The 19,967-nt window shown below is 46.7% G+C and overlaps 1 protein-coding gene across 13 annotated transcripts in view; it reads right to left on the bottom strand.

The window, feature by feature from the left end:
- The window catches only part of TCF4 (transcription factor 4), a 176,772-nt gene that overhangs the window by 99,712 nt on the left and 57,093 nt on the right, over nucleotides 1-19,967 (bottom strand). For all 13 annotated transcript variants that reach the window (XR_014619249.1, XM_084304351.1, XM_084304348.1 and 10 more), the window contains one exon: nucleotides 18,805-18,901. Coding sequence is in view for 12 of the 13 variants with exons in the window: in XM_084304351.1 (XP_084160477.1) it covers nucleotides 18,805-18,901 (97 nt within the window). In the remaining variant the exon portion in view is untranslated. The remainder of the gene's footprint in view (nucleotides 1-18,804; nucleotides 18,902-19,967) is intronic.

The raw sequence follows: 19,967 nt of genomic DNA, 5'->3' as shown, positions 1-19,967 counted from the left end.
CCCAGCCGCACGCTCACAGCCTGCTCCTCGGGCTGCTCACCGCCATCGAAACACCGGGGGCTGCCTCGTAGGAAAACGAGCCTATTTTTTGTGTGTTTCACCTGCACTAAACGCATTTCCTTGGGGCCGTACAGGGGAGGTGGAACGATCCTGTGGCTGGAAACTCACACAAAAGTTCCCAGTTGATCTCAATGGGCACTAGAGCCCTGAGAACCCGTTCGCTCCAGCCAAGAGCAATTTTTTCTATTTTTTTCCTCCTGAGAAATAGCAACTTCTTAATTGCACCCCAATATACGTATTTATTACCAAAACGCTTCGGTTTTCAGAAACGTTGAGTTCTCCCAGCTCCTACTGGGGGCGATGAGGAATTGCGAGTTTTTGCCTTCCTGAACCGCACTGAAGACGGATTCTTCCCAAAAATTTTCTCAGGAGGGTTTTGGTGGACTAACCAGTAACTGGGCATCAATTAGAAGCATAAAACATCCAGGTTAATTATGAAATTTCTATAAAAATAAAGACGATGCTAAACTGGGCCTGATTTTTTTTTTTTCCAAAAAAAAATCCCAACTCTGGCTCTCTGGCTTCCCAGAGGTCACCCGGCGCACGCTGCCATCAGCAGCAACTCCGAGTAGTTCCCCCCAAGTACCCCGGGATTTTATACCATCAAATAAACACAAATAAAAGATAGAGCAAGCTTACATGTAAAAGCTTCTCTCCTTTCCTTCCAAGAACAAAACCACCTCTCTCAGTCCGTTCAAGATCCCGTGGCTTCCCATTCACCATCAATTTTAAAAAGCAACCTATTATTCAGCTCCTCCCCACGGATAAACCTGCAAATACGGCCTTATAAAAACCCCAACGATTGTTTTTTTAAGGAGCTTGCGTGGTAGAAATGTATTGAAGCCCGATAATATGCCCAGAGTTTCTCTGCAGCTTTCTAAATGCAAACCCATCTCCTCGCCCTATTCCTGCCAGCGGCCCCGCTGAAGTCGAGGGGAGTTTTTGCATGATAATACAAGCAGGACCTTCACTAAAACAATCCCTAATTCCTTATTAGTACAAAATTAACTAATTTGAGGCTTATCTAGAGCAGCCCCGGTTCGGATCACTAAGACCTATATTAACGGGGGTCCCACTGAGGAGCGGGACTGCGGGCCAGCAAAGCCGGGCTTACAAAAATGGGTAGCAATTAAAAGATGTTCTTTTTAAAAGTAGTTAATTGTTTTTTTTAAAACAAATATTGAATTTACAAAATTAAAACAGCGTGCGTCTGAACAATTCAATGCATTTTTGACTTATTCTAACCTTCCTCGTTTACGCTTTTTGAAAAATGGGCGAGGGTTTCCTGTGATGTTCTTACAACAATCCCGGGAAAGTTTCTCAAGTCACAGATTTTTAACTGAGCCCAAAACTGGAGACTTTGGGGGGGGGGAAGAAAAAGGCCCGATGGCAGCAGGAAGCTCTTTAAAGGGAAACAAAAAAGAAACACCATCTTGAGCAGGCTCCCAGCGATGGTCGTACCGTATAGAAAGGAAATAAAAGCTCTCGAAAACCTAAGAATGAACCTATCTATTCAGCTTGCTTACAGGTGACATTACACCATCTGCTTGGGCAGTCTGCCCGCACAAAGGGAAAGTAGAGGGAAAAGTAAAGCCTGCTGCATTTTAAAGAAATAGTTCTGCAAAAAAAAAAAAAAAATCCGTGCGATGCTATAGGGAAGTACAAATTAAGCCACTCCGCGAAAATCCCACGGCTGCGAAGACGCCGGCACCGGGCACGTGGCGCCCGGCGGTGCCGTGGGGACAGAGCGCGACCACGGCACCAAAAGGGACAGTGGCATTTCGGTGAGAAACCTGCAGGCTGGGAGCACACACAGGTGGTGGCTGGGTGCCCAAAGGGCCCCAAGTTTGCCTTTTGCTGCCCCAAGCCCTCGAAGTAACGCTTCGGTTCCCTGCCGCTGCGCGTCGAGCATCGCTGCCTTCCCACCACCGGGCCCTGGCTGTGTTTCGCATCCCTTCCTCCGTCATTTTGCTGTCAAAACCGGAGCTTCCCATGTGGCACGGCGAGGTGTGACCGGCTCTTGGTGTGGCCGTGATGGCCCAGCGAGATCCCGGCTGCTGCCAGCCCTGGAGCTGGGCTCGGCGCGACCAGCGCTCCCGACCCGAGGGCGGCCGCTTGGCAAAACCAAAATAAAAGCAGAGAGGAAAAAGGGAGCAGAGCATTTCTGCAAGGCCTCGCAGGGATTTATACACACCCGGGCGAATGCTGGCCTCTGAGGAGCAGGAAATAGCGGGGCCGTATCCTGCACCCATCACCACGGCATCCAGCTGATGCCACAGATCTGGGAAGCCTCGGGTGGAGAAACAACTGTAGAGTTAATTAAAGAAGGGCAGGGGAGAGCAGACCTTTCGAGAAGCCTCGTTTTCTCAGAGTTTATTACCGTGCAGGTATAAGAACAAGGAAAAACAGAAAAGAAAAAAAAGTTTAACAGGAATTTTTGTATTCTGGGCAGAAAGCCGGAGTTACTTCCAAAAGACCCCGAAACTTGCGCATCCAACTATTCCTGCACGGGGGCTGCTGGTTTGCTTTCACGTTTTTCGGGGAGGGAGGGGGGCTCGGGGGAGAAGACTTTAAAGAGTTAAAGGCTCCCTACCATTAATTTGCATCTGGTGCTTTTAGTGTGTGTGTGTGTGTTTTTTTCTTCCCTGAAAAGTTGGCAGAGCCGCCGATTTTCCATAATGCAAGCATTTGGGAATTGTGAGCGGAATGAAACCGATCCAATCTCCTGACTGCGACATGAATTTTCATTAATTACAACCTTGTCAGCAAAAGCATTATCAAAGCTGAATATGAAAATGCTAATGAGTTCTCATTTGCATATTTTTCTTTGTTGGAATGTCATTAATTATTACATTTTATGATGATGAATGCAGCTGTCGAAGCTCTCCGATGCATAATTAGCCATCAGAATGCCAGGAGCCGATCAGCATTTTTGGGCAAAAAAAAAAAAAAAAAAAAAAAAAGGAAAATAAAGAAGGAAAAAAAAAAAAAAAAAAGAAAAACAACCAAATTTCGCTCCCAACCTCTCCCGCTCCCCTCTCTCGCGCCGCAGCCCCCCGAAGTTGGTGCTGGGGACGAGACTTGTGGCGGCGCCGTGCCGCGAGCGCGCCGGAGCGCGGGGCCGGATTTCTCCTCCTTTAATAAAAAATTATTTTGTTTTTTTGCCGATCGCGCGCTTATACAATTGGAGCGGCTCTTAATAAAAAAAAATCGTTATTCCAGCTTAATTAATGCCACGCTTAATTATAACACCATGATGTCAGCGGTTTTAATTAAGTATTGGCTCGGTTACAAAAAAACTCCTCGCTGCAGTAAGAGTCGCTATCGGCAGATTTGTGCAAATCGCTTCGCTCGCCGGTTTGGGGTCTCTCCTGGTTCACGAACGAGTCAAATATCAGTCGGGATTCAATTCCACGCGGGAGGGGAAAAAAAACGGCAAAAAAAATCAAAAAAAAAGAAAAGAAAAGGGAAAAAAAAAAAAGTATTCCCGCTCCGTGCTGCCTGGACAGACTTTCGAGCTTACCTCCTTGACCACTTTTTTTGAGCTAAAGTGTAAGTGAAGATGACAAAACATAGCTCATCCTCTCCCAGCCGCTGGGAACGGTGTTTATAAGTAAAAAAAGAAAAACAACACGGAGCAGATGGGACCATTACACATGACCAAACCAATCAATCACAGATGAAGGGCCCAGGTGCAGCGCAGCCGCGCAACAACGCACCATTTCACAGTCTGTCAGACACATACACATGGTCGTACATGAATGACCCTCCTCGGCTCCCCCAGGACCTCATCTGGAGCGCGGCTCCCCTCTCGCCTGCCTCCGCTCCGACTGACGTCTTCATAATCGCCCTGTCTCGGCGCCGCCGCGCGGGGAGGGGGCGACGCGGGGCCGGGGGCGAGGGCGCCGAGGGGAAAGGAGGGGAGCAGGAGCCGCGATGCTCCTGGAGGGCTCCGGAGATGCCCGGAGGAGCGCACGGACACCAAGGGGTGCCCGGGTCCCCGTGATGTGGTCCCAAAATGCCCAGGGCGGCACTGCAACAAAAGGGGAGCTTCCACCTACCCACCCGGGGAGCAGCGCTCACCAACTCTTCCAACTGGAGGGGAAGAGAAGGAATTCAAGGGATCGCCCCCGCTAGAAAGCTGAGCTCCAGCACCGTCTGCCATCGGGCAGCAAAGCCACCTCTGCTCGTGCCAGCAGAAATTGCTTCCCATCTACCAACGAAACCCAAGAAGAGCAACAGGAATCCCAGCCAGCCATGGCCAAGTCGTATGGGATACCAGAGAGGGAAGGAAAGATGTGCTGATAAACTTAACGGGGTGAATCCTATTCCTAACCATGGGGAAAAATAAAATAATAATAAAAAAAGAAGCCTCAAAAGCCTCGTGCCAGCCAACGCCATGGGTACTTGCCCACGTCTCCACTTCCCATGGCATTGCGTGGACCCCAAATTCTTGAAAGCAAGCACAAGGCAGTCGTCCTGTCTGGCTGCACAGATCTGAGGGATGCTCTTGGTCCAGAGAGGCTCACCTGACGCAAGGTCTTGGCCAGGCAAACGCCGAATGAATGGCATTGAAATCCTGACAATACGCTCCAGTCGCAAAGCACAAAAAGGGGCTAATTTCAAAACAAACAAACGGAACCTTTCGGGTTTATTTTAGCTCTCTGCTGTCACCCAGACTGCTCAGGGTTTCTTTACATATGCTTCAGGATATACGTTCTCATTTATACGGCATTCTTGCAGGCTGACCAAGCTCCTGTTTGGCAGGTTTTGACAGGGAGGAGGAAAAAAAAAGGCGCAGAGGGGAAATTCTGATGGAACATCTACTAGAGCCAAGGTATATCTCCTACCTGCTTCGCTGTCCAACCCGTCTTCCCTGGGTTTGTGTGCAGAGCTTCGAGAAGCACAAGTCGCATCTCTGAAGTAATGTTTTGAAAAGTATCTACCTTGAATTTTGGATCCCGTTCAATTGGCAAGGCGCGACTCATTTTCCAGCACGTTGGGCATCCGCAGAGCAACTGAGCGCGAGCCCCGCTCCCCAATTCCTTTCTCTTCAATTTTCTCTTCAATTTTTCCCCAATTCTTGTCCTTAGCACCTTGCAACTGCTCATGTATTTTATCTCCCAGAAGTGTCCTGCCATTTTCTGCTGTCCGCTTGCTCCCCCAAAACTTTGCTATCAACTCCAGAACGCTAACACCCCGTTGTACCCATTAAGATTTTCTAGTGCTAGAAAGAAAGAGACTCAACTCGTGTTTTGAACGGGCTTCCTCCCCTCCCAACAAACAGAACCTGTACATTTGCATTAATAAATTTCTCTTTTCTGGCTCAAAAGAAATCGCGGCGCGCAAAGCAGATGCGCGCGGCGGAATCTTTCAAATCGAATTTCCAAACGCCGAGCTTATTGCGGCTGGAGATCAAAGGGGCTAAAACGCCACCTCCTCCCCCTTCCCGGATAATTACGGAGATTTCGTTCCTTTTGTTGCGCCGAGCACAACAGGTAAACCCGAAAACCTGGGGAATAATGATCGCCGTGTGCTGCGGCGTGGCTCCTCCGGGTTTCTGCTCCCCACCAGCCTCGTGCCAGAGCTGCTGAGAGGAGCAGCCGAGGTTATGTGCCGCGGGCTGGCACGAGGCTGGGGCAGTGGAGAAGCAAAGATTTTAGCACTGCTACAACGAGAGGCGGTGAGGGAGGGCGCGGGAGTCTTGCGAGTTCGGATGCTGTCAAAAAGGGATGAAAACGTAGCGGCTTCCCACGTGCCTCCGAAGGGAGAAGCGCGCAGTCACAACGGCACACGAAGCGGATCCAAAAAGGGATGTTTTGAAAGAAAAGCACGGCAGCCCTCTGCGATGCTGTCCGCAGCGCCGGCACGGAGAACGCGGGGAGCCAAAAGTGCGCGAAGAGAGGAAATTCTGAGCAACCCGCAAACACCAAAACACCCCCGTTTTATCTCAGATCTGGGTCTAGGGCTGGCCATTTTCACATCCCTGTATTATTTTCTCTGGTCAAGAACTTCTGCATGCAGTTCCTGCCAAAGGCCCACAGCAGCAAGGGCAGCCCCTTCACCTCGTTAAATGGGGGAATTCTCAACACTCCTTTTATCTCACCCCACGGGTACCTTCTGCATACCTGCCGTGTTTTCATCCTTACAAACCTGCACGGCCGACTTCAGCGCCGATTCATTGAGAGGAGGAGCAGCAGAGGCATCTTGGGCTTAAAAGCGAAGATTTTGGTGGCCTCCCGGCACAATATGGTCACGGACGTGCACTGAGGACTTCCACAAGCAGAACCAGCGCTTCTTGCTCTGATTGCTGCTGGGTTTTGTTCCAGTTTTCCCTCTGATCTCCTGGGTGACCTTGAGGAAGGGGCAGCTTCTCACACTCCCGTTCTCTTCCCCATCCCCTCGTCCGTCTCCCCACGAGAAAGGTGCCAAAGGAAGAAGGTGGCAAATCTCGAGTGCCCCGAGCGCAGAGGATGTTTGGCTGCTCTGGGATCTGCTTGGCCCACTCGGATCCAATTCACTGCCCTCGGGGAAAGCAGATCCTAAACCCTAACCCCAGCTTTAGTTAATTCTTCTGAATTCAAAGAGAGCAACGCTGAAGCACGAAAGGGAAGAGAAAAGCTCTGTTAAGGCAGGGATGTAATGAAGGTGGAAGAGAAGGAACGGGCTCCATATTCCTTTGTCCCTCTCCTCTTTTTCCAGTTCCTGCCTTTCGTAGTTTTCTGCTTTCCTGACTCCTCTGTCCTTCATTATCCTCTTTCCTGTTATTTTGCTTAAAACTGGCAAAAATTCCAAACTGCACAGGCGTTAAAACTGGCCTGAATTCCCAATATAAGCCCAAATCTAGGCCAGAGGTATATTTGGCAAATACAAATCCTTGCCAGATTTACACAGCTCTAATAATAAGGTGACAAGAACCGTGCGCAGGATTACGGATGTGGCCTCGCTCGTCCCTTATGAAGTGCCAACATAGTTTCCTCTGACTTTTATTCAACCTTCGCTCACGAGCCTATTTTTTTGAGCCTATTAGCTCAAAAAAAAAAGAAAAAAGGAAAGAAAAAAATCCTGTTTTGTACGCGGGTGAAGGTTTTGATGGACTGTTTGCCATCAGTCCTGGGGTCTGACTGTCCGTTACCCAGCACCACGAGCCTACACGCACCACGGAGCCGCCTCACTTTGAGGTCCCTTCCAGTTTGAACAGGACACGGGGACCGGAGCCTGCTCCTACCTGCAGCAAAATATTTCAAGAACCAGTCCCCGCGACAGCCCTGAGAGCTGAGCCTGGTTTCCCTTTCGCTTTGCTGTTGGCGTTGCTTCTCCTCTAAAGGATCAGAGAAAAAGCAGGTTCACGTCACCCTTCCCCTTCCCCATCTTTTCCTCCCTCCCCTCATCCTTCTGCTCTCCCTCGGCGTTTCAGTAATTATTTTACTCCGTGTTTTAAAGCATTAAAACCAAACTGCAGCAGGAGAAACCGGCGAGGGGGGGGTTTATTGCTTTACAGAGCCGTGCGCGAGGGCTCTGCGCCGGGGCAGGGCTCGTCCGAGCGCAGGAGCACGGCCAAAGCTGGATTTTATATTGCCTCTCTTTTAAGTGCAGCCTGCTCCCCTCCCGTTTTGTATCATCAGCAAATCTCATTACACGATGGAAGAAATATGCGGGCTCTGATGAGGGAACGAGTCGAGCTTCAAAGCCCGCTCCGTTCCCAACATGTTACAGGTGTGCGCCACATGAGCAGGCACGGGGATCGCAACCGGCCGGGCTGCGATGACAGCTCCGGAGGACGTGATCAAAACCATTTCGCGTGGTGAAAAAAATATCAAAGTTAGACAAAGAACGGCTCTGCCCTTCCGAGAGGTGAAGTCCAGGCGACCAAAACACGCTGCAAGGGACGGGCCGTTTCAAGGAGCAAGGCTCAGCTGGGTCCCCCCCACCCCAAGCACATTCTGACCCAAAATAAGAATATTCTGAGCGTAAACCAAGGGTTTTGGGGGAGATAAAAGGCTTTTATTCCCCAGAAAAGCAGAAACATTTCAATAGGGACTTTCTGGTAATTCTTCCAACCACAGGAGGAGAGAAGCTGAAAGATGCAAAGGCTAAAATGGCAGCGCCGTGAATCCAGCAGCACCAAAAAGGCACAAAATGGATTTAACGATGGCAGGAGTGCTGGAAAATTTTGGAAAAATACGGAAAATTTTGGTTAGGGGCATGGAAAGCTGAATTTTATGTTTACCGGAGAGGGTCAAAAGTGTCTCTATGAAAGATTTAGGACACTGAGGAGTAGGGATGCTAGTTGGTCACAGCCAGGAGGGTGACACGGAGTCCGAGGAATTAAAATGCAGATGGGTGGATGGCTACGGGCAAGAGGCTCTGGAAGCAGTTGAGGTTTTGCCATCCACAAAGCAGGGCTTACGAGACGATTTGTCTCTATTCAAAGATTCCCCCCACTCACCATCACCTCCAACGCCCCCAAAGAGGATGGGTGGAGGTAGGAGGTGTCCCCCAACAAAAACAAAGCAAATCTGTCAAGGGGGGAAGCTGAGATGAAGGCAGAAGGGGATCTCGGCTGCAACCTTTGCCCTGCAGCTGCAGGGATGAGAAAGCAGCAGAGGAAATCTGCCGGCAGCTGCCTTCGGGAAGAGGGTGAGCCTCCACTCGGGGGACAGAAGAAAGGGTTTGGGCTTCTGCAAAAGCTTTCCAAAGGACCAGAGAGCAACTTCTGCTCGGGGGGAAATCTTGTTTGATCTGGATTCTGTTTCTAAAGCACTGCGAGGTTTTTAAAAGAAGGGTTTTGCTGAATCAGCTTGGTATCCAAATGGTGAGGATCTCCTCTGCCAGACGGACAACCTAAGTTCAGTTTCAGCCTGCCTCGTTTTATTCCCCTCCATCCACAGATCCATCCGTTTTAATTGCTGTTCTAACATCCGCGCTGAAGAAGGCCACAAGTGTGGCTTCTCACCCATCTGAGCCGTTCCTTCCAGGTGGCCACAAGTTCATGGTCGCCCTTTCCATCCAGGACGGCACATTTTGTGGAGATCAGACTCCTCATTCCAAAAAAAAAAATATTCCAAGTATTTAAAACTACTTTAAAATGACTGAAGCAGTCAAGCACAAAACTTATTTTTTTTGTCCCTTAAGGACTTTATCAACGTGCCACTACGGAGAACTAGAGCTCCTCGATGGTCACCACTGGGGACAACCGAGGACACCAAGGAACAGAAGAGAGGGTTTGTTGGGTTTGCTCATCCCTCCTTCCCCCCACCCCACAGCATTAAATACCCCTTTCTCTTTTCTTATTTAAGCATTCAGTGATGGCTCCTCTACAGGGTTTAATCCATCTACTGATGTTCTCACCCACCGTGTGATCACCCATTCTGGAATAATCCCTATTTCCTTCAATATTTCTTGACTCTCTCCTGGGAAATTTATATCTGATTCTGGCATCTGTTCCCCATCCTCTTTTGTGAACACTGAGGCGAGAAATCCATTTATTTTTCAGCAGTGTCTACATCATCTGTCAATAAATTACCCTTTCCATCTCTAAGAGGTCCTAAAATCTACTTTACTGACCTCTTCTTCCTTATGCATTGCAATAATCTTTCACGATTATTTATCCTCACCTCACCTCCAGTCTCTCCCTTCTTTATCTTTGCTTTCGTGTTATTATTTTTTAACACTTCACCTCATTCCACGCATTCTCTGAGCAGTACTCGATGTTTCCCACCTTATATTGATGGTGTGTATTTACACGGCATCGTCTTTGCTTCTTGAAATGGAGACCGATTACGTAGAGCACTGCCACTGGGCCAAATTTTATGGACACTTGCAAACTCCTTCACGTAGTAGTTCCTAAAATAAGCTCTTATCTCGTCAGATTTTGCTATCTTTCAGGTGCCTCTTCCCCTGCCGTGGGGGATTTGTAATCTCAGCCACTTGCAAATCCAGGTCTAAACTGGCCTTGGAATAATTCCCTAGGAGGTTTATGGGAATGGGAACATTTAGGGAAGGAAAAATATTGTCCTGGAAGTACTTGGGGAAACAGAAGTTGCTGTCTGTGAGAAGCAGAAGCTGGCATTTTCAATTCCAGGGATATAACACACATGAAAATAGAGAGAGTAGGAAAGATATGAATGCTTGAACTAAACACCATAATTAAAATTTATTTAAACAACAGTTTAAAAAATGCTTGTAACTAAATTCTTGCTGATCTAACCACACAGCTTCCTCATCCAGGAATCAAAACTGCTTTTTCCAAATAATATCACTTGCAGTGTTTGATAGTTAGCCTGATTTCTGCTTCAGCACACCCAGTCAGCATGTTTGCTCCCCAGAATACCCTCCTTTATCGCTTTCCCTTCTGCACTCTTTTTAGATCTATCGAATGTGCTTCAGACCACAATCACATAGTAAAAGTCTGCAAAGTAACGCAACGGCTTGGGGGACTCTGATTTTAGTTAAAAAGAAATATAATCTAATTAAAGTACTGATGGTTCCTGTTAAATGCATGCTCCATATCTTTTTATTTCACATGGTACAAGGATCAAAGCACGGACCTAGTATACCAGCAGCCTCGTGTAGTGTGAGAACTGGTGCTGTCCTTAATTCCGACCATATGGCAAGATGTATCTATTGGCATGGTGCGGCGGAGGATTACTGTACCCTCCTGTCATACCCTTTTTATCATTTTCATCCGAGCTCTTTTATATTTGATTTTCTATATTCTGTGCATCTGACCAAACGTGCAAAACCCAGAGCAGTGCCGGAGAGCGGGGACGGGAATAGAGACACCAGCACACCAACTGGCAGCAGGAGCCGGGAGAGAGGATTAAAAATGCAACCGGGAAAGTAAAAACGACTTTGTCACGAGACAATCCCGTCCTCCTGCAGAAGCCAACGGGATACGTTTCACTCCCGGACGTGCCCTAGGTTACAGACAAAAAGCTTGGAGGAAATCTGCTCCAGAAATACGGCGCTTAGCCCAGGCGGTTGCAGCTTTCTCTGTTTTTTTGGAGGAGAACGCGCCAGGCCCTAAACAAAGGAAGTCGACCCTATTTAGCTAACGCCTTACTCGATTCAACGTCTCTGTACGCTGCGAAGCTCGGGCCTAAGGTAAGAGCAAGGCCCCGAATCATCATTAATTATCCCGCTAACTCCGCATTGTTTTACACATTCTGTGCCTTAACTAGAGAGCAGAACAAAACCATTGTTTTTGCCTGTTTAACGGACCATGACTGGAGCAGCTATGTAAATGACCCAGTAATTCAACAAATTTGTTTTGTTTCACAGATTTTCCCACATGTATGCTTTCCAGCTGTAATGCAAATCCCTTCCACGTCCAGGCCGGCCGCGTCCTCCAGAAGCACGCCTCTACCTTTAAGTGCGTGCTCCCCGATTACGTGACTATCACCAGCCCTGGAAAATATCAAGATTTTAAGTAATTCACAAACCAACGCCAGCTTGTTGTTGTTGCTGATCCCTCCCCTCCTTTAAATGTGCCTATCGATGTTTTTCCTGGTGCTGAAAAACTTCCTAGAAATTGCATTTTTTCCTCTCCATGAATATTTGAAGGAAGTCACTCTTAGGTTTCTTTTAATGCTCAAACAGGTGTGAGCTCAAATTCCCTCTGCCACGAATATCAGCTCAGCTGGAGAAGAGCAGCAAATGCTGATTTGAAAGCCAAACTAAGTTCATCTATAAAAAGGGCAGAAGCTCATTAACCATTTCGGGGGCCTTACAGATGTTCCCTTCAAATCCAGTTCCGTTCCCGAGACAGGGCTGGGCTGCCAGCACGGGGACTCCCCTCTCTATTTAATAACTTCAGCCAGCATTTTGCCAACTTCAACCCGCTGCAATTCGCACCCCGAAGCCCGATCAAGCACGTTTGCAGCTCAACACCCCGTTTTCACACAGCTTTAGCCCGTGCCACACTATGCAGAACACAACCGTCGCCCCAAATAACTTATTAAAAAGGCTCGGGCTTGTTTAAGAACAAAACGCAACGGAATGTAAACTGCGCTGAAACTATGTAGGACAAAATAATATTTCAATTCTTCGCTCAGTATGCAGACATTAATTGCCACAGTCTACGGTTTCTATTTATACATCTGCTGCTCGCGCCCCAAATAAATGGAGATGTCCTTGCAATTTCTTTTTCTTTGGGACTGTACGAGAGGCTTGGAGCTGAGAGCCCTGCAAAGCGACACGCTGCAAAATGCATTACCTCGTGCTTAGGAACCACGATGTACTTCCATCTTCATCTACAAAATGCTTTTCAGCACAGATCTGTACTGATAATTTTGCTTGTATATAACTGAAACATGGCAGGAGCAGCAGGTATACTGCATGACAAGAGGCATGTGAGCCCCTGCCTTCCACAAAGCATTTTTAAGGCCTCTTTCAAGGCCCCCGTGAACAGAAAATGGTGTGATTTCCATTGTGGTTACCTTCCAAAGCCCAAATGCTGCATCCAAGCACCTCAGGTCTCAGCCTTGACACCCCGCGTAGCTAAAACTCGGACTTTTGGTCCTCAGAGATGCATTTAGAGTGCCCCACTTGAAAAATACTCAAGGGGATGCAGTTATTTCTCAGATCAGTTTTGTTTCTGAATTTCGGAGATGTTAAGAAACATTGATTGGTGAAGCAATTCTAGATTTGGCCAAAAAAAAAAATTCAACACTGCTCTTTCTGAATTTGGGTGCTATTTGAAAGCTATCTCAGACCTTCCAGTCGCCTCGGCTGGACAGCCTCCTGCACTCCCAAGGAGCAGAAGTGATGTTGGTGAGCACGTATATCCATGCGACATTCAACAAGGTGGGTGGAAGGAGAGTTAAGTGAGTCTAGAGGTAAATAAAACTGCCCAAAAAATGAGATGCCAGGGGCAGATTATGAAGCACGTGACAGATCAGCCCAATAGCTCAAAGGTGGCGACTGAAGCCAGGGTTTCAGACCTTTTCCCACCTCTCTTGCGAGCACAAGCAAGGACACCGCAGTCCTAGGTGGTGGGACCGGTCTTCTCCAGGTCATAGCTGCTATGGATAAATATAGCAGAGCTGCTGGCATTCCCGGCATGTTTTCCATCCTCAAACACCGGACCACGTCAAAGGTCTCCTTGCAGCCCAGCCACATCACGCCTCAGCTTCCTTGGGGGATTTGACACTCGTCACACTTAAGCCTATGCCCTCCGCAGCAGATTGGGGTTATTGGGGTTAGGATCCAGTGCACCCAGCTGGGCACGCGTGGGCTCACACCACTCCCCACAGCTCCCACGCAGAAGGGGAAGCCCCTTCCTCACCCCTTGTGCGATTCCTCCTAAAGCTGCCAGTGTGGTGTTGTGCCAGCTGCACCAAAACACAATATTTTAAGTGAAAACTGGAGCCCGGGATTTCCAGTTCTTTGGTTTCTGAAGGCCTTTCAAGCTGCTAGATTCAGTTTTTCTGTTGTTGAAAAACATCTTACTTGATGGTAAAACTAGCCAGAGAGTGACAGATATTTCTGGAAGAGATGCTGCTTGTGAGTCCTGAAAATCCACCTTTGACTGCTATCCAAAAAGCAATGTCATGTGGTTCTGTCTGTCTGTCACATGGAATTTATTTTTTGCAATTATCATAGTCGTATGTATTAATTTCTATCCACTGTAAGTTGTCTGATGCCTTTAATAAAGACCCTCTTTGTAATACTAAGAAATTACACTGCATTGAAAAAGCAATAATACAATACCAAAAAAAAAAAAAGCAATAGCGATACAAAAAAATACAATAAGAAAAAAAAATCAGACAACACTATGGTAAATAAGTGGCTGTTGAATGTGTGTTCTCGTAATATGGATGACCAGAAAGAAGCAGCACAACCACGAGAATCAAAACCTTCTGCATTTCTGAATTATTACTAGACAGTTTTTGACGTTTCCCTCGTGGTTCTTCACGTACCTTAAGTTCTCCAGCTGCAAAGGGGGGACCCAAAGCCACCTGACATAACAGAGGCGGTGTGAAAAAGAATTAATGTTCATGACATGCCAGGCGCTAACTGAGAAAATCAAAAATCTGCCAGGATGAAATGTAATCTCATTTTAGGAAATGTTGAAATCATTTCTGCAGAAGGTTAAAAAAATAATAATCAGGCTGAGTCAGATACACAGCATGGAAAATTTCATCCCAAATGTTTATAGTTTAGCAATTGAAAGCAAGGCCTTATAATGCTGTGTTGGGTAAACTTAACTAATCTGCAAAAATTCCAGCTCTACTTATAATAACAGTAACAGAATCAAAGCTGTCCGGATTAAAAGCAAATACCACAGCAATATTCATATGGAGACAAGTGCTATCATAGCATTAAAAATAATATTAAAATTTGGCATATACACAGAGTATCCAATGAACTCAGGATGTTTTCCAGACAGTAATTTATCAAATCGCACAATATCCCTGCAAAATATACACTGCGCATTCTTCAGACAGATAAATAGGAAGGCTCCTTCGAGTACAAAGACATTCGGCAACTCGCTAAGCAGCAGCCGGGCAGCGGAGCCAAGCTGCTGGGAACACCAGCTGGGAGCAAGCACCACTCCCAGCACCAAGCAGCCCAGCTGCACCTCCTGGCATGGTCAGGGCTCGGTCACTTAACCGCGAGAAAACACCACCTTCTCAGAAATAACAATGCAGAGAGGAAAAAAAATCGACTTGGAGGTTTTTTAAAAGGAGGGAAGAATCCATAGGTGAAAATATTTGTTTCGTGATACAACCGCCTCTGGAAAATCCAAGTGCCAGCCCTCCAAAAAGCATGGCAAGCAAGCGATTGTGTAACAGCACAACCCCACACCGCGCAGGATCAATTCGAAGTAGACGATTAGGAGGGAAAAAGGTTGAAATTCTTTATTTTGCATTTAGCAATAGAGATTTGTCTTCACATACCAGACCACTGACCGACTCCTATAAAAATTGAGAGGTACATTCAGTGAGCTTATGTCCCTTCAGAGTCTCACAACAGTATCAGAAGTAAAATATCCACCTTCCAGCACTGCAGGCAGTGAGTGGGGTGGGACCTTTTTCAGTAAGGTATCAAAGTCACTGCTTTGAACACTAGAAATATTACAGGTGGAGGGGAGAAGCACACAAACCGTCCATGCCGCCAAATAAAATATTTTTGCTCTTTTCTATTTTCATGTCTATTACTTCCATATTTTCTATTTCCATTATCTCTTTTCAGAAGTACTATACCTAACACTTAATCAAGTCAGGGACAATTTTCTCGTGGAGTGTTCCCCATGCCCTCGGTCACTCCAGCTAAGAGCACCCACAGCACATCCCAGCACACCAGGCTGCGGCAGCTCCAAGCGGCACAAACCTAAATACTCCTGGTAGGCAAACCAAGGAGAGGAACTGAATTACAACAACCCAGCAGCTGTCACAGTACGACCACAGTAACCAAATCAAAATATCAACCACCAGCCCAGATGAGACTCGAAGGTCACCACGCAAGCCAGCAGCTTTCTTCAACAGCACCCAAAACGTCAGCGTAATCCTTGCAGTGAAATGCTACTTTAAGCTACAACGGGGTTAGAAACAAGTTACTGTACATTGGTAAACGATATTGATACAATGTACTAGCAAAATATCCAAAGTAGCAAGAGAGAAAGTGCTCACCAAAGACACAGGTGGAAATGGAGAGGCAACAAGAACCAACGCCATGCCCGCTGCAGCTATCAGCCCGCGCATGTTTCATTTCTGGGCCAAGCGAGTACTCTTTGGTTACTCTTAAAACAAAACCAAAATACCCAGTAGAGTACCTGGACTTCGGAAATGCACAGAAGAAGCTGTGTTTGAAAACACACAGGCAGTAGTTTAAGGAAGGATTTGAGAAACGGTAAGCAACGCAAGGAGCTCTGCAGCTTCACCTGCTCCTCACCACGCAGCCGGCCCTGAAGCCTGAGGCACAGGCTGCCTGCTAGATGCCAGCCACAGCACAATGTGTGTTAAAAATAAGCATCTGGAGAATAAAACACAACGTAAGCCCTCATTTAAGCACACCCACTCCCTGCAGAGGTTTGTGGTTCACAGATTTTAAGGAATGAACACGGTGAGTGTGACAGGGAGGCACTCATCTGGCCCAGCTCTGAGGGAGAACAGGGCCTGGCCGCCTGCAGCCCCGTCCCATTCCCACCTGGGACTTTTGGGGTCTTTTCCATCCATAAAGACAGCACCAGACCCATCCAGACCACTGTCTGGGACACAAGCAAATGTCAGCAAATGAAAAGCTGCAAAGATTCAGGGGATGTCGGTGTTAACAGCAACGAGCTGCTCTAAAACCGGCACGAGAGCAGAAGCAGCAGCACATGAGATCGAACTGCCATTTGTGGTTCTTTTCTGTGAAACATATTAACCATATAGCTATCTAGCCTGTTTCTGATTTAAGCATTACTAATAACTTCTTACTCGTAAAGACAAGACATTTAATCAATGTACCAATTATGCTATTTAAGAGCAATAAAACCAGAGGTGACATGAAGGCCTCGCTGCTGCCACACCCCTCGCGTTAGGAGCAGCTTCGTTCGAGTCAGGAGCATGCACCAGTACGAAACTGGTTCAAAATGGATGATAATCAGGCTCTATCAGTTGCCAAGAGAAATAACAGCATGAAAAGAAAGTTACTGCCTGCTTGTGGAGGTGCAAGTCATGCTATACCAGCAGTTATGGGGACCTCTCCTTCAGAGGGTTCAAAGTCCTGGGGTCAGGACACCTCTGCTAAACAACAACATGCATTATTCATCACAGCAATATTTATAATACTCCCCAAATCACAGATTCAGGTGATCAGCATGGATTTACAAGTGTCATCCAGCCCAGCAGAGCTACTCACAGCCCCATCTCCAGTCCAACACCACACAAAACGAAGATCCTGGCCAAGGATGCCCAGCAGAATTTCCACTGGAGGGAAATGTCCACATCACATCATCCCCACCTCCTCCAGATAAATGCCCCACATCGAGAAACACACCGACACCACGGCACAAAAGGGCATGGGCCCTGCCACCTCTGCTGCCTGACAAAACGGATTAAGAAGAGTCCACCCCAATTACCAGACAATTATGTTGAACTCGGCTGCAGGAGGCAGCTGATGGCCCCAGCAGCACACACACACACAATAACACAGGCTTGCACATATAACAACTTGAAAATTTCAAGTTGTATAAGCAGACAAAAGTTTCAGGGTGCTTCAGAAACACGAAATTGTAGGACACCTGCCATGCTCCTAGCCCCTACCAAGGGCAGGAGAAGACATCTGGAGCACAGAGCCCACAGCTGGGCTAGCAGTGGTTGTGCAAACCTCTCCGCTGGGGACAACTGGGACTTGAACAACACTGAAATGGGGGATCCCAAATTTCTAAGAGTCCTACATGGCTTAATTCACTGTGTGCCTCTGAACACGCTTCTAGAAAACAAACGTCTTAAACCAAGCGAAACCAGTATTTTCAGTAAGATTGGCAAAAACAATCAGACAGGAATGAGATTTTTCTGTAACCTAAGGGCAGGCAGAAGCAAGAGACACTTTTAAGTTCTTCAGATTCAAATTAAAGGTTAAACTTGAAAGCATCCCACAGCCCAGTGGGTTTCACAGAAGTGTGTGGCTATTTGTGAAGTGTCTCTGTGCACTACCTAAGCCCCATGGCGTGAGTTAAGAAGGGAGTGTTGAAATTTCCATGCTTTTTTTGGCTTATATTAGACCCTTTAAAACTGTTGTAACCATGTTTTGTACGTGAATACATACAAATGACTACAAGCTCCAACATTGTCCCATATGTTAAACAACTCACAAATATTTCCCAATATTAAAAGACAAGGCATATTTTAGGGACATATATTAGAGCTGAAGAATGATATATCACAGTTACAGCTCCATGTTTTTTTTGGCTTGCATTCAACCCTTTAAAGCAAAGCATTTGGTTAGTTCATTGACAACTGCAGAAGAAGGGTGTGATCTTGGCCAAGCGCAAACATTACTAATATTTTTACATCATATATTTACTTTAACCAAACTCATTTATCAACCGTAATTAAAGAAAGTAGCTATCATTCACTGACAAATAATTACAGCCTCGCTTCATACTGCCGTGGTGCTTGCTGCTAAAGCTAAATGGTTATTCAGGGGTGTCAAAACTTCCTATCATGGGGCGTGGGGCAGAAGGAGGGTCCCTGCCAAACGCCTCGGGCAGATCTTGCTGCTCTGAGCCGAACATGCTGCAGCCACCTTCATGTGCAACCCGGGAGCCTGCAGCTCACAGGTCCCAGCAGGCAGCGACCCATCACGCTCCAAAACAAACAAGGGTTTCGGTGTCCCTCAGCAGCTATCTGTCTCTTCCCTTCTGTGAACATAGACTTCTAAAGCTTTCAGAAAGCCTTTCCTACTCTTCAAGTCCTGCTCAGGGCACATCCTTATTTTCTCTGCCAACCGGTCACATCTTAGAAAGGAAAGGCTGTGCCTTAGGACGCATAGATTTACCTCCTTCAGCAAACAGTCACCACATCAGAAGTCATACCCCCCCCCTTACCAGAGGAAAACAGCCTGTTCCGTAAATGCAACTCATGTACGTTTTGTAATCATACGGAAGCTTTAAAAAAAAAGCATGTTCCCACCCTTATACCGAGTGCAATCGCCCCAAGAATGAGGATAAGGATTTTATACCCTCAGAATTTTATTTCTCGTTCATTAATTCCACTTCCAAAAACACAGTTAAGTTAGGAAATCGTTTCTTACTTTGTATTCTGGAATTGACAAAAGGAGGAGAGAGATTGTCGTGTGACCCGAGGTCTCTGCTCGCCATATGATCGTAGTGAGTCCCATCTCCATAGTTCTGTTAACAAAGTGGGGAAAAACAATTTTACACATTTTTACAGCATTTTTCAAAACCTACAGGCCCATATTCCCCTTCTAAGTCTTAAGTCATCTATAAGAAATATTAGTCCTTTTATTGTTTTCCTCTATTGATTCCGCTGGAAGTGATGTGTTCCAGAGCGTTTTTAAAGCTGTTTCAAATTTTTATTTTGTTAGCAATTGACTTTGGTTTGCTCTGTGGGTAATCCTGAATGGGGGACTGAGATGAGGTTCCTGGAGCTTTCTGCTGTGTAATGCAGCAAAAGGCCCTCTTAGCATGAAAATCTTCTTACCCATAACATAAAAAAAAAAAGGAAGAAGTATTTCTTTTAATGTTTTGCTTTTAAAATTTATTTCTACGTAGAAGTTTGCTCTCTGAATCACTTCGCTGCTATATGCGTGCAAGTGCCTATAAAACGAATTTCCAAAACTGTTACACAGTGGGTGTGGAGGATAACTTTATACTGAAAAATAACCCTCCGTGGTGCTAGTGCTTGTGCACACACTTCTCTAAGTGACCTGTGAGTGCCTGCTGCCCCTCCTGTGCTGGCCTGTGAGTATTTTTGGGGTGATCAGCAGCATCACAGTACCCACAGAGGAATGAATTTATCAAACCTTGGCAGGATCAGGCCCTAACTTTCAAAAACAGCCTGAGAGTAACCTTCCCCTCTCAGCCAGCAGATTAGCCAAATCTTAAAATTAACTGCAAATATTGGCCGCGCAGGGAGTTGTGTAATGTTTTGTTTCTTTGCTTCGGAAGAGCGCACAAGAAACTCATTCTCCCAGCGTGGAAACACCAGCATCACTTCACAAAAAGGGAAACAGAGAGAGGTCAGGCTGTTTGGGGTGTAACTCTGCAAGTTAATGCACAGCCTTGATTGAAAGTCCAGAATTCTCCCCAGGCTCGTGCTCTTTTCTTTCTATCGCAAAACTTAATTGTGCGCTCACATTCAAGTTTTTGCATGCATAAATAATTGTGTGTGCAAATTTAGAATTTACTTTTCAAAACATTTTTCCCCGGGAAGCAATACAAGTGTCAAGCGAAA

The sequence above is a fragment of the Netta rufina genome, assembly GCF_964035555.1.
Source record: "Netta rufina genome assembly, chromosome: W".
Classification (NCBI taxonomy): domain Eukaryota; kingdom Metazoa; phylum Chordata; class Aves; order Anseriformes; family Anatidae; genus Netta; species Netta rufina.
Note: the sequence above shows the minus strand (reverse complement) of the source record. Positions and strands in the feature narration are given on the sequence as shown.